The 12,883-nt window shown below is 35.1% G+C and overlaps 1 protein-coding gene across 2 annotated transcripts; it reads left to right on the top strand.

The window, feature by feature from the left end:
* The first annotated feature begins 640 nt into the window (after nt 1-640).
* LOC126714684 (transcription factor GTE8-like) lies at nt 641-9,582 on the top strand. 2 transcript variants are annotated; one of them, XM_050414946.1, is made up of 11 exons: nt 641-1,036; nt 1,669-2,944; nt 3,047-3,095; nt 3,341-3,472; nt 4,000-4,073; nt 4,259-4,331; nt 8,450-8,530; nt 8,610-8,728; nt 8,841-8,907; nt 9,032-9,162; nt 9,249-9,582. In XM_050414946.1, the coding sequence occupies exons 2-11, from the start codon at nt 1,718-1,720 to the stop codon at nt 9,507-9,509; spliced, it is 2,214 nt and encodes a 737-aa protein (XP_050270903.1). In that variant the 5' UTR covers nt 641-1,036; nt 1,669-1,717; the 3' UTR covers nt 9,510-9,582. The 2 variants fall into 2 exon arrangements, with proteins under 2 accessions (XP_050270903.1, XP_050270902.1); XM_050414945.1 differs by having other exon boundaries at nt 1,534-2,944.
* Nucleotides 9,583-12,883: the final 3,301 nt, after the last annotated feature.

The raw sequence follows: 12,883 nt of genomic DNA, 5'->3' as shown, positions 1-12,883 counted from the left end.
AAGTGTGATCTTTTTCTAAATTAACCAAATTTTTTATTTTCTAAGATGAAGTAATCAAAGAATCAATAATTTGCATCGTATTTCAAGGCGCATATATATATATATATATATATATACACGCACATAAACTAGCCTTATCACATGTGCTTTATGGGTACAATGAGATTTTTTTTTTACCTTTTTATGTTTAGTGTCATAATTTTCCTTTAAAAAAAATTTGGATAAATTTGTTTGGAAGACATAGATTAGTAGGAAAATGTCATATTTTGTAAGCATTTTAAGTGAAGTTAGAGATATATTTTTATCAGGTTGTCTTTAAGTTTTTTTTCCCCTTAAAACCTTATATATATAATTAAGATATATATATATATATTTTTAAATTATAAATTTAGGTCCTAATTTTGTTTTTCTAGAACAATATAGGGTCTATCACTAAAATTCATTCACTAGCATTTGAAAAAAATGATACACGACTCTCGTACTAAATCAAACGTTTATTTTTTATTTTTTTTGAGCAATAATCAAACGGTTTAGATTTCGAATTACACATAATCCGTAGGATTTACATTGGGGTCCACAATCCAACGGTGGATATTGCCTTAAGGGTTTCGTAAGAAGAATGTTCGTGGGCTTCAGCAGAAAGACTAGAGACCGAAGTCTCGTACTTCCCTTTCTCAAAATAAACACACACCCGCACACACACACACAGTCTCGAAGCTTTGTTCAAATAAAAAACCCATTTTTATTTTTTTCCCAAACTCTGAATCAAAATTCTTTACTTGAGCCTCTACTTCAAATCCAATCAAATTTCTAGGGCTTTCGCATAACTCTCTCTAAATTCTCAGCAAGCTTTATCATTTTCTAGGGTTTTTGCTTCTTGCTTTGTTTGGCTTACTTGTGCTTAAATTCTTTGATCTACGGCTAGTTCTGGTCCCGAATTCATCGCCGTGGTTTTGTTCGGAGCTCGTTTGGGCGAAATGTTTTGGTAATTGAGGTTGCAAGGAGTTGCGGCGAATAAAACAGCAACAACTATTCGGTAATTTGTTTTGATTAGGGTTTTGGATTTTGTTTTTTTGATTCCTACTGTTTTTTGTTTGTTTTGAGAAGTTGCTTGGTGCTTGAGGTTAGGGTTTTTGTTCGGTTTTGTTGTTGTAGGAAGCTTTGGAGTTGAAATTTTGAGTTTTGGAACTTAAAAAAGAGAGTAAATTTTTACCGTGTTTGCCCTCTTGTTAATTAAATTATCTTGTTTTTGGTTCTCATTAATCTCTGTGATTTGCAACGATTGTGATATGTGAAAATCAAAGAAATTCATTACTTTATTGTTTATCCTCTGTTTGGTTGCTGAGAAAATGTAGAAATTTATAGAAATGCTTGTAAAATATTTATAAAAAAAAAAAAATGAAAATTTTGAATAATATGAGCTGAAGTTGAGTGGAATTTTTTTAAAATAAAAATTTTTGGATCCCTTTTGGCGGGGTTTCAAGTTTTGAAGAATTTAATATATATATATTTTTTCTTACCTACTCTTATCAGCAACAAAACGATGTGTTATTGTCTGCTTGTGGAAGATGGAAGTACAGTATAAGGTTAACTGGACAACTTGAGGTGGTAATTTTACTTCCATGATTAGTATATGCAGAAGTAATTGATTGAACTGTACGTTGGCAGTCACTGTTGTAGGCAGATTGGATCGAAAGAGCAAATATTATTGGATATTATGGTGGAGAAGAATAATAGATACCCTGGTGGGTACTATGCTAATGCGTTTGGGAGGGCGGGTGAATTAGAGGGTTCTGGTAGCTCAGGGCGAATTGACACAGAAATAACCGCTTCAGAGGATTCAAGTGCCCCAATGAGGAAATGTATTAGTTTAAATTCCAATAATTGTGATGCCTTTGGTGTCCCTACACAAGTCCTTCCCCTGTCAAATATGTTGCCATCTGAAAGAAAGGAAATAATACATAGGTTAAAAATGGAACTTCAACAGATTCGGATACTTCAGAAGAAAGTTGAATCACAAAGGACTAATGCTGTCACTGTGTCATCTTCTAGTGATATTCTTAGCTGTAGTAATGGCCAAGTTGGGCCACGGGCAGAAAGTTTGAAAAAATCATCAACATTGACTTCTGGGCCTGGAAAGAAATTGAATACGGCGAGTCAGAAACAACAAGGATTGAATCGTGGTACTTCTGGAAGGTTTGAGACCACGCCAAGCACTGCAACTGCAAGTGCAATTTTGATGAAACAGTGTGAGGCTCTGTTGAAACGATTGATGTCCCATCAGCATTCATGGGTTTTCAACACCCCTGTTGATGCAGTGAAGTTGAATATTCCGGATTATTACACTGTTATTAAGCATCCTATGGATTTTGGGACAATAAAGAATAAGTTAGCTTCAGGAGCTTACTCCAGCCCATTGGATTTTCATGCTGATGTTAGGCTTACCTTCACCAATGCGATGACCTACAATCCACCTGGAAATGATGTCCACCTCATGGCTGATACTCTTAATAAATATTTTGAAGTGAGATGGAAACCCATTGAGAAAAAGCTACCCAAGACTGATGCCCAACTATTAGCAGCAAAATCTGGCCCTTGTGAAGACAAGGAAACTGCTAAAAAAGTGACCCCTCCCTCAAAAAAGAGGAAAATCACTTCAATGCCCGTTGAAGTTGTGCAAAAGCCTGTTAAGCATGTAATGACAGCTGAGGAGAGGCGCAGTTTAGGTAGGGAATTGGAGTCTTTGCTTGGAGAAATACCTGTACATATCATTGATTTCTTGAGGGAGCATAGTTCCAATGGAAGGGAATGTGGAGAGGATGAAATTGAGATTGATATTGATGATCTTAGTGATGATACCTTGTTCACCCTGCGGAAGCTTTTAGATGACTATTTGCAAGAGAAACTAAAGAACCATCCAATAGCTGAACCTTGTGAAATAGAGGTATAATACTAGCCTTCCTTCCATTCCAAAGTATTTGATGTTCTTCTATGCCTTCTCTGCTGTATGTTTGACAAACGCATTTTTATATATTCTTTTAAGCAGCTGTTGAATGAATCAGGGCCAAGCAATTCATCAATGCAACCCTGCAAAGGTCACATTCTCCTTCATTTCCCTCATTTGGTTGCATATATAAAATATGATGGGGTTTGAGGGATACCTCAGTGGTTCCAGCACCTCTTATGGTGCTTGGGCACTGAGGTTCGAACCCAACTACTCCCCTCTTCCCCCCCTCCCCCCCCCAAAAAAAATCTATATATATAATTTTTTTTTTTTGAACTTCTGAATTGCTCATCAGTACTTTATATGACTTGTTTCTCTTCCTGTATTGTGCATTAGGGAATGACCCAGGTGATGAAGATGTTGACATTGGTGGAAATGAGCCTCCCATCTCAAGTTACCCTCCTGTGGAGTTAGAAAAGGATACAGCCCATAGAAGCAGTAAATGTATCAGTGCAGGCAGCTCTGGTGGTAAGTTGAGTTTGTCTTTCTGTCATCTATCTTGGATAGGTCTTTCTCAAAATTCATCCTTCTGAGAGAGAAATCATTAGGAAATGCAATTGTAGGAGCAACAAATCATAATCCACTTCTGGTCTCATACATCTGAAATGATATTTGAGCCCCTATGTTGATTGAAGAGGACACATTAAATTTGTTATGGTTATGGGAGACACAGAACATATCTAGAAGTCTTTGTCACAATTAAGCAGTCTTTATCTTGATGCCAAATAGGCTTTTCATTCAAAAGAAAACATGTTGATTTCTCATTGGAATGACATAAACATGGAAATGTTATTAGATCTGAAGGCATTTAGTCTTTACTAAAACAAATTATTTGCCTACTTGGGGATTTTTGCTGTTTTGTTGGGCTCTAAGTAGTTTTTAATTATTTTATACAAGAAATACAATTTATGAAATCCCTTGTTTTTCATTTTTTTTTTTTTTTCATGGTGGTTATTGCTGTATTTATTTATGGCTGTATCTTGTGTTGTCTGCAGATTCAGGCTCTGGCAGTTCTTCTGAAAGTGAATCTGATGGTGATAAAGCTTCAAGCCTGGCAAATAAATCAAAGGTATTTGATGGTTCAATCTGTTAATTTTTTTTTTGGGTGATCCCTATAGTTATTTGAATTGGGATACCATTCATATGGGATTTTGACCCCCTGTTAACTAACTACAATGCTCTACTTGCTGCTTTGGGCTCATTTGTGGATGGATTGATGTTCAACCTGCATTCTATGTACTCTGTGTTCTTCAGGTACCAGAAATCTTGGGCTCTGGTGCTCAATTAGATGAAAAGACTAGTGTTGGTGACCCTCTTGAAGTAAATCGTGAGTATATTTTCTTGTTTCCAAAAATCCATTTTCATTTTGTATGTGTAAGTTTTGTGTAAAGGAGATAAAAATTGGTACCTATTGCATGAAAAAAAAGAGCTCTTCTTTAAAAATGTAAAAATGTTCCCTACGGTAATTAAAAGAAGAAGAAGAAGAAGAGCAGACCATCTATGTTAAAGTGAATCCTAGGAATACTGTTACAGCTCCCACCCATAGTAGATGAAAGTTTGCAAAATGGTACATATTTTTTAGACAAAATAAAAATATTGGTATTTAAAAAAGGCTAAATTGCAAATTACACTCTCTAACTTTACCCAAAATTCAATTCAAGCCTCTAATTTAACTTGGTGTGAGATAAAGTTGTTTTCCAAAAAAATCCCATGGAAAACAATCTCTAAAAGTAAGCCATAGTTTTTCTGTTGAGCAAAGATAGTTTTCCTTTGACTCATTTTTTTTGATGTTACCAAACACTGAAAAACACGGAAAACTATCTTTACACAAGGTTTTTTATCGAAACAAATAGAGTGTTATTCAATTCAAGCATTCCATTAGTCTCTGTTAAAAAAACACCGCTAGAGGCCCTTAAAAGTACCTTTTTTTTTTTTTTTTAAATTTAAGAATATGAAATGGAAATAAACAATTATTACTAGAAAGGGGTGTCATTTTGCTTATCAAACACCCTCTTAGCAAAGTTTGCATTGGGTGTGGGCTGTGAGGTCTTCACAAGGAACAACCTAAACCCAGTTGTGAAATTGAAGTGGGTATTAGGTTTGAATCTGAATGTGTGAGAAGTAGAAGGTTTAATTGTGTTTGGTTGGGCATTTGAGCAAGTGGATTTTGGTTTTGAATGGAATAATTGGGAGATCAAGGTGTTTTGGTTGTGGAGGATGGAAAAAGAGAAGAAGATGAGAAATTATGAATATCAGGGCAGCAAACATTTGGACTATAACAGCTAGAACTACAAGAGAAGTGATTTGGCAGATGACGATGATTATATTGGAGCCTGAGAAGACCTATCAGTCTTGCAGAGGAGGAAATTTTTGACATTCTTATCACTATCATGTAGTTAAGTATTACAGTCTTTTTATTCGTAATGAGTCTCTTAATCTTTCACCTCCTTCACGTTCTACTCTTTCTACCAACTCTATCAAATCTCAAACTCTCTCAGGTTTGCCAATCCTAATCACTCTATTATTATTATTCTTTTGTTTTTCCTTTTTGTTTCGTTTCTTTCCATTTTTTTTTATTCTAAAATAATAATAATAATAAAAAAGTAATTTTAAAGGTCTCTAACAATGCTTTTTAACAGAGAGTAATGGAAGGCCTAAATTGAATTAGTTGAAAGTTAAAGGACTCAAATGAACAAAAGTGAAGTTAGAGGCTTGAATTGAATTCTAGTCAAAGTGAGGGTGTAATTTGCAATTTAGCCTTAAAAAAAAGAAAATGCTCTTAGGCTATATGTGCTTGGGATTACCCCCCACCCAAAAAAAAAACTCACATCTGATTCTTGATCTTGCGTGCATTTCAAGAAGATTATAATTTGACTTATCGCCAAAAAGAAGATTATTTTGTGTATTTACCAACTTTTTTTTTTCTTTTTTTTTAATCTTTTGTAGGACAATAGCCTTTTTTTGGGGGGGGGGGGGGGGGGACAGTTTAGAACATGATGTAGGCCAAATTGGGGAATTTATTTGCATGTTCTTTTGGGACTTTAGAACTTGACTTAGGACAAATTTGGGAATTTATCTGTGTTTTTGTGGAGGGTTTAGGGGTAGGAGTATTTTGTGGATCTATGGTTTTGAATGGCTGAAGAAAGGGTTATGGGGTTGTGTTAGGAATTAAAATGTGGTTTGATGAGTTATTTGATGGCTATTTGGTAGAAGAAAGTATGTGGTTTTGATAGGTAAAAGAATGAGCACATTTGGGGTTGCAACTTGCAAGGAAGGAGGAAAAAATAGAGTTTTATGGTGTCCAAGGGTGATGTGAATGGTACCTGTGAACAGTACCACAGGAAAGAAAAGAAGAGAAGAGAAGAGAAAGGAATAAAAGAATAATAAGGCCAATGCTCCTTGATACTCAGACACTCAATATTTTATTGATCAACTCAATCCCTTCTTTGAGCACATTGATCACAAATATATTTAAGGGGTGTTTCTTGTACTAATAATGGAAAAATTCCTAGTTTTAGTAGTTGATTAAAACTTAATAAAATACAAACTTGGACTCAAAGAAAATAAAACCTAAGATAATAAAATACAAACTTGGACTCTAAAGAAAATAAAACCTAAGATAATAAAATACAAACTTGGACTCAAAGAAAATATAACCTAAGATAGTTAAGAGATCTCTTAGAAAATTCTAGACAAATAAATTATACACTTAATTCAAGTTGCTGACAATTTTGCCTCTAAATACAAAATAGATCATAACTTATCAAATAGAAACCCAAATTAAAAGTGTTTTAACCTTAGGAAAGATAAAACTAGAACTCTAAGGTCACACCACTTTTATTTCAATATTACTTCACATGTAAGCCCCATAAAATAATGCTTGAATAGATGAATTTGTAAAGTTGTAACAGTGATGTAGGATCTTTAAGAATTCAGCATTATATTTGATTTCTTGATGAGTTTTTGAAGGCTTTTGTTTTTTAATTTATATATATGTATATATATATATATTTGATTAGAATTGATTTTTAAGGGTTTAGGTTACAAAAGAATTAATCTTGATGGCTGTTTAGGGCTGAAACAAGATAGAACAAAGAGAAGATAAATAAAACAATAGGCAATCACACCTAGGTCTTCCTAAGCAATGACACCCTTAGAGGGTAAAATAAGCTGCTGGAATTTAATTAGAATCAATCTCACTATGAATATTACTGACTACAATAAAGTCTTTATATAGGCTATTGTTAAATCCTTTCTTGGAAGGACTTGGACTCTAAATAACCTATTCCTGGAATGATTAGGAATACTAATAACAAACCAAAAAGGACTTAATAACATTTAAACCAAATAGGAAAATGGCTCAAAACATAAAATAAGACTCGTGGGCTTTTGGTACAGCCAAGGACAATTGCCCTTATTCTAGTAGAACTTAATTAAAACTGATCCAACCAAAAATAAACAATAAAATAAAACTTAATTGAACTTTAGAATGACTAAGCAAGGTCCCAAGAGAGCTCGTTATCATCCGAATCTTCCCAAATTAATGCTTGAGCACTAGAACCAGTTTTCCCTTGCCTCTTATAGGTCTTTAAAGTGGGCTGCCACTCACGTTCCCCCTCACACACACCCCCCAACACACGCTCACACTAATATGCATTCCATGCCCCTACGATGTTCAATCCATGTGTTCGGAGGACTGCTAAAGAGAGCTCATTATCATCTGAAACTTCCCAAATCAATGCTAGAGCACTAGAACCAGTTTTCCCTCACCTCTTATGGGTCTTTAAAGTGGGCTGCCACTTACATTCCCCATCACACCCCTCTCCCCAAAACACACACACACACCCCCCCCACCCCCCCACAACAGGCACTCACACATATATGCATTCCATGCCTCTATGATGTTCTATCCATGTGTCGGGAGGACTGCTAGCATTGCAAGAGAAGAAATGGGTATTGAAAGACTTCTGTTCCTATTAAAAGCATTAGAAATTATTTGTCCATTAAAAGCCACTATCAGCATTTGAACTCTTTAAATTTCTCTAAAAGCCTATGAATCGTGATGCACTTTTTAGTGTTATATTCAGAACAAGTTCGGCAGAAGGTTAGCAAATGCAGTGTCTGAGGAATGGCCGGGGGAGAAGAAACTGGCTACAGTTGCTTCCTTTGCATTTCCTGAAACATATATGTTATGTGCTGTATTACTTCTTTAAGAATTAACCTCAGCATCCAAGTCCACTGTGATCCTTTGCAGCTTTACGACTGACCGTTTATTTAATTGCTGGCCACTTTCAATTATTACTGAAACTATCTTATGCGCCCTCAAAGTTGGCATAGGATAATTTAGGTGCTCTTCAAGCTGGACTATGGCTATAAAATTTACATTACTGCTTTTTTATGGTAATACATCACTGCTGTAGTCTGCTAATGCATGGTTTTGTACAGAATCTGTTAGTGGGTTGGATCAAGTGGAACAGAGTTCCCAGCAAAAGCCAAGTTCTGTGGACTCAGATTACTGTCAAGATGGTAAGCCTAAGAGTCGGCTAGGAAACTGTCCTATTAATCCTAGAGTAGCTTCTAACTGATCATCCCTTAAACATTGTAGGGGAAAGTGCTCCAACTAAGACGCGGCAGGTCCCCCCTCAGAAGCTTTATCGTGCTGCTCTTTTAAAGAACCGATTTGCTGATACAATCATGAAAGCTCGAGAAAAGACACTTACACAGGTTGGTTATGGATTTGGGCTGCTTGAAAATTTACAATATTTGCATCTCTCCATTTTGTGAGTATTACCCTGTCTGGATATGATCGGATACAATTTGATCTTGATCAAATCAGGGTGGGAAGTGGGATCCTGAGGAGAAATTACGACGGGAAAAAGAGGAACTGGAACTGGAACGGAAAGGTTGTGACTTTATGCTTTGAATATGTTCCATGCTTATGTTTATCTGCTTTTGTTTCTGGGGAAGATTAAACTGTGGTATAGAATTCCTCTGTTAGTAAAACATATTTTTAAATCATGGATCCAGAAAGAGCACAATTACAAGCAGAAGCCAAGGCTGCTGAAGACGCTCGAAGGCAAGCGGAAGCAGAAGCTGCCGCTGAGGCCAGACGGAAGAGGGAGCTTGAGAGAGAAGCTGCACGGCAGGCATTGTTGCAGGTAAACAAGAACATTATATCTTGCATGTGTATGTGGCACTATTTCTCCTTGGTTTTTTATTGTAATATACCCCGGTACTCTTGCAGATGGAAAAGACTGTTGAAATCAATGATAATTCTCGGTTTCTTAAAGACTTGGACATGCTTTGTACTGCCCCTGCTGAGCAACTACCAAGTTCTGCAGATGAGACAAGCCCAGATCACTCACAGGATGGCCTGGGTGGTTTCAAGTTTGGGGGCTCAAACGCCCTGGAAAAACTTGGTTTGTTCATGATAGAGGATGAAGAGGAGGAAGTGGACCCACCTAGTAATCCTGTAAATGAGGTAGAGGAGGGAGAAATTGATTAAGATGTACTGCCTTTTTGTATTAGTTAAATGAATTGAGATAAGAATAGCAATGAAGTTCGTTTGTGTTGGTGGATATGCATGCATTTCTCGCTCAATGTGAACTGTGAACCCTCTGGCAATCAACAATACTCATAGATAGTTATGTACAGAGCAACTGGATACGTCTTTTATGTGCAACTTTTATGAGCCAAAAAAGTCTTTCCCATCAGTTCCTTAACCATCTGAAAAGGGGTGGCAAACTGGCAATGACTATCGATTTGTCTTTTCTGCATTAAAATTACTTTCAAATCTTACTTATGGGTTTGGTTTTTTTGTTCATTTCGTCAGAGTCTACCATTGGACCATTAATACAAACTAAGACATTTCGTTCTTGATTTGGGGGGACACACTCATACGTAGCTGGACTTGGAGACAGTTTTACAGTACTCTTTGATCTTTTTAAGTTATGCCAATTGATTCGAGTGACTGTTTGTATATAGCCATTTAAAAACTACCGAAGAAATGCCTACCTCCTAATCCTCACAATCTACCAGGATGATTACACCATGTTAGCAAGTACTCACAGAATGAGGTAGGAGAGTTTGCCAACAGTGTCAATAAATGATTCCAATTTAAACAAATAATATGTAGATAAGGTCCACTGAAAAATCCTAATTAAAATATCTAACATAAGGTCGACCTAAAAAAAATCTGATGGTGTCAATTTGTAAAATTTTTAAACATTGTAATATTAGATTCTGTCCAATTAACCAAGGGTTTGATTTTTTCTCCAAAAAATAAAACTAGGGGTTTGATTAACGGGTGAGACTTTTCTCTATGTAAAAGAGCGCAGGATTGAACACATAGCTGACATGTATCCATTTCAAGATGCATGTCAGTATCTTGTCGTCTCTATTGCTCAAAACCATTATAGGGAAGCCACATTCTTGGTTAACAAATGCCTCAATGCATTAGTTATTGTAATTGATGTTTTATTTCTTTTAATCACAATTTTCAGTTAAAGAAGTATTTGTTCATTTTCTGTTGTTACTTCCTAATACAATAAGGCCCATTAATTCACATTTAATGGATGCGTTCACCCAACCGTTAAGTCACATGACAAAAGTCATAAACTAGAAGCTTCCAATTATGAAAAACTTAAGAGTCTGTTAAAATATCGTTTATTGCTAAAAATTGAAAACATTGTAGTAAAATAATTTTTAAATGTGTGAATAGTGTCATGGGACCCAGTTTTAATGAAAATTTTGTTGAAAAAAGTACTTGTTGGTCCCGTAAACAGTGCATGGAACCCACCATCCAAAAACGTATCATTGGAAAATGCTCAAAACGCACTTCCCAAACAAACACTTAATAGATAGATTATAATTTAGAAAAAAATTGAGAGGCATAAAGCACACAACTTAAGCATAACAACCGATCACCAATTATTGATTTGGCAACATAAGAATTTAATTATCACGAGCTAATAGTCTGGTACTTAAAAGTGTTTTGGGCACCTAAGTAATTAAAAAAAAAAAAAGCTAAAGAATCGAGTTCTTTATCGTACAAACTATTTTCGAGTTCTTTATCGTACAAACTATTTTCGAGTTCTTTATCGTACAAACTATTTTCGAGTTCTTTATTGTGACCTAAGGACACTTTTTAAAAAAGGGAACGAGTTCAAGGTTTGACTAAGCATAAGTGCAGGGGACTTCAGTGGCGGACCATCACAAGGACTGAAGGGGGCCTTGGCCCCCCCAAATTTTTGAAAAAAATGAATGAATTTTTTTTGAATTATCCTAAATAATTTGAAAATTTTTAAAAGAATCTTATCATTTTGGCCATACCCAATAATATACATATATATTTAAGAAAGTCTAAAAATAAATATAACTCTCATTTAAATAGAAAAATAATGCTAAAGATACAAACTATTTTACAAAAAATATTACAAATGGCTGATGTGATAAGTAGTAATTGGTAAATGAAAAAAGTGATATTAATACTACTACAGTTTTGTGTTTACAACATAAAAGTAAAAGTTCAGTGTGACTAAACTAGACAAGAAAGAGTGAAAGACAAGTTTGAAACTTCCGTAGGCTCCTCACCCATGTATAGTGCTCCTGTACGTGTTACTTTACTTTTCATTTGCTTTCTTTTTATTTCTTTATTTTACTTTTCATCTGCTTTCTTTTTTATATTCCTTATAATACATTATTTGTTATTATAATAATCAATATATTATATTCCGTATGGCATTATAATTTATAAATGTACTTGATTAGTTTGATTAAAATATAAAGTATATACTATTATATTAACATGTATTTAGCACTTCAAAAAAAATTAACATGTATTTAATTGTTGTTTATAGCACATATTGAGTGATGAAGTATTGTACATTACTATTTTAGATTTCATACACACAAAATTTTTTATAGATGGCCCTCTCAAAGATAAATTCCTGGCTCCGCTACTGGGGGACTTATGGACATAAGGTTCTTTATATCATCTCGGCATAAAGGGCCTTAATTTTCAATGCAAATCACTAGGCAAATAATTCCATCATAGGTTGTAGTTGCTCGATTGGCTAAAGATAAATTTGCAGAGGATGCAACGTGGTCCAAATATATATATATATATATATAATATTTAATGTAAGGGTGATATACATTACATTACACGCATGCATGTGAAACACTTAAGGTGACACCATTAAAGCTGTTCAAATCCTCGAAAGGCGAACATATAAAACATTAGCTAAGTGGTGGAAGGAGGAGATGAGGATTCACGCAGATGACTGCCTATAAAGTTTGGACTTTGGAAAGTTGCTGCTTCAGCCCAACTGGGCCATGGGTTGACTATGCTGTGCTGGCTAGCCTCATCTATGAATTTGCATTCCTCAATGCTATTGCTAATCTCTCTCTCTCTCTCCGTTTGCCTCTAATGGTCGTACAAGATGCTAAAAGCCGTATGGAATCCTCGAACGGGTCATTACTTAGTTAAACAACAGTGGCTAAATTTCCAAGAGATACTTCAATAGAGAGAGGGGGTTGGGGACCATATAGCCATTGCCTTTTTGTCTCTGGTATTCGTTTCAGGTATCCACTCGACTATATATGGTTTCTCATACCACTTTGAACCATTAAAAATAGTATGATCTCTAAATCTAAATTCACTATGATCTTCTGCACAAAATTGAAGGGTAAATGTAATGAAATGTGTAGACATCATACAAAATAACTTGGAGATTCTATAACGTGAGTAATTATTAAGTATTCTTAAAGTAGAACGTATACTCGATGCTAATAAATACATGAAAAAAAAAATTGTATTACACCTACTTTTATTAGTGTGGAATGTCATGTCAGTTATACTAAGGGGTAATTAGAAAT

This window comes from Quercus robur, chromosome 2, assembly GCF_932294415.1.
Source record: "Quercus robur chromosome 2, dhQueRobu3.1, whole genome shotgun sequence".
Classification (NCBI taxonomy): Eukaryota; Viridiplantae; Streptophyta; class Magnoliopsida; order Fagales; family Fagaceae; genus Quercus; species Quercus robur.
This window is presented reverse-complemented; position numbering and strand designations above follow the sequence as displayed.

Excerpts from the sequence above, each read along its gene's own strand:
- LOC126714684 (XM_050414946.1), top strand. The coding sequence starts at position 1,718 with ATGGTGGAGAAGAATAATAGATACCCTGGTGGGTACTATGCTAATGCG. Across the intron at positions 2,945-3,046 it reads CTGAACCTTGTGAAATAGAG|CTGTTGAATGAATCAGGGCC; the intron begins GTATAATACTAG and ends TCTTTTAAGCAG. Across the intron at positions 8,531-8,609 it reads CTCAGATTACTGTCAAGATG|GGGAAAGTGCTCCAACTAAG; the intron begins GTAAGCCTAAGA and ends TAAACATTGTAG.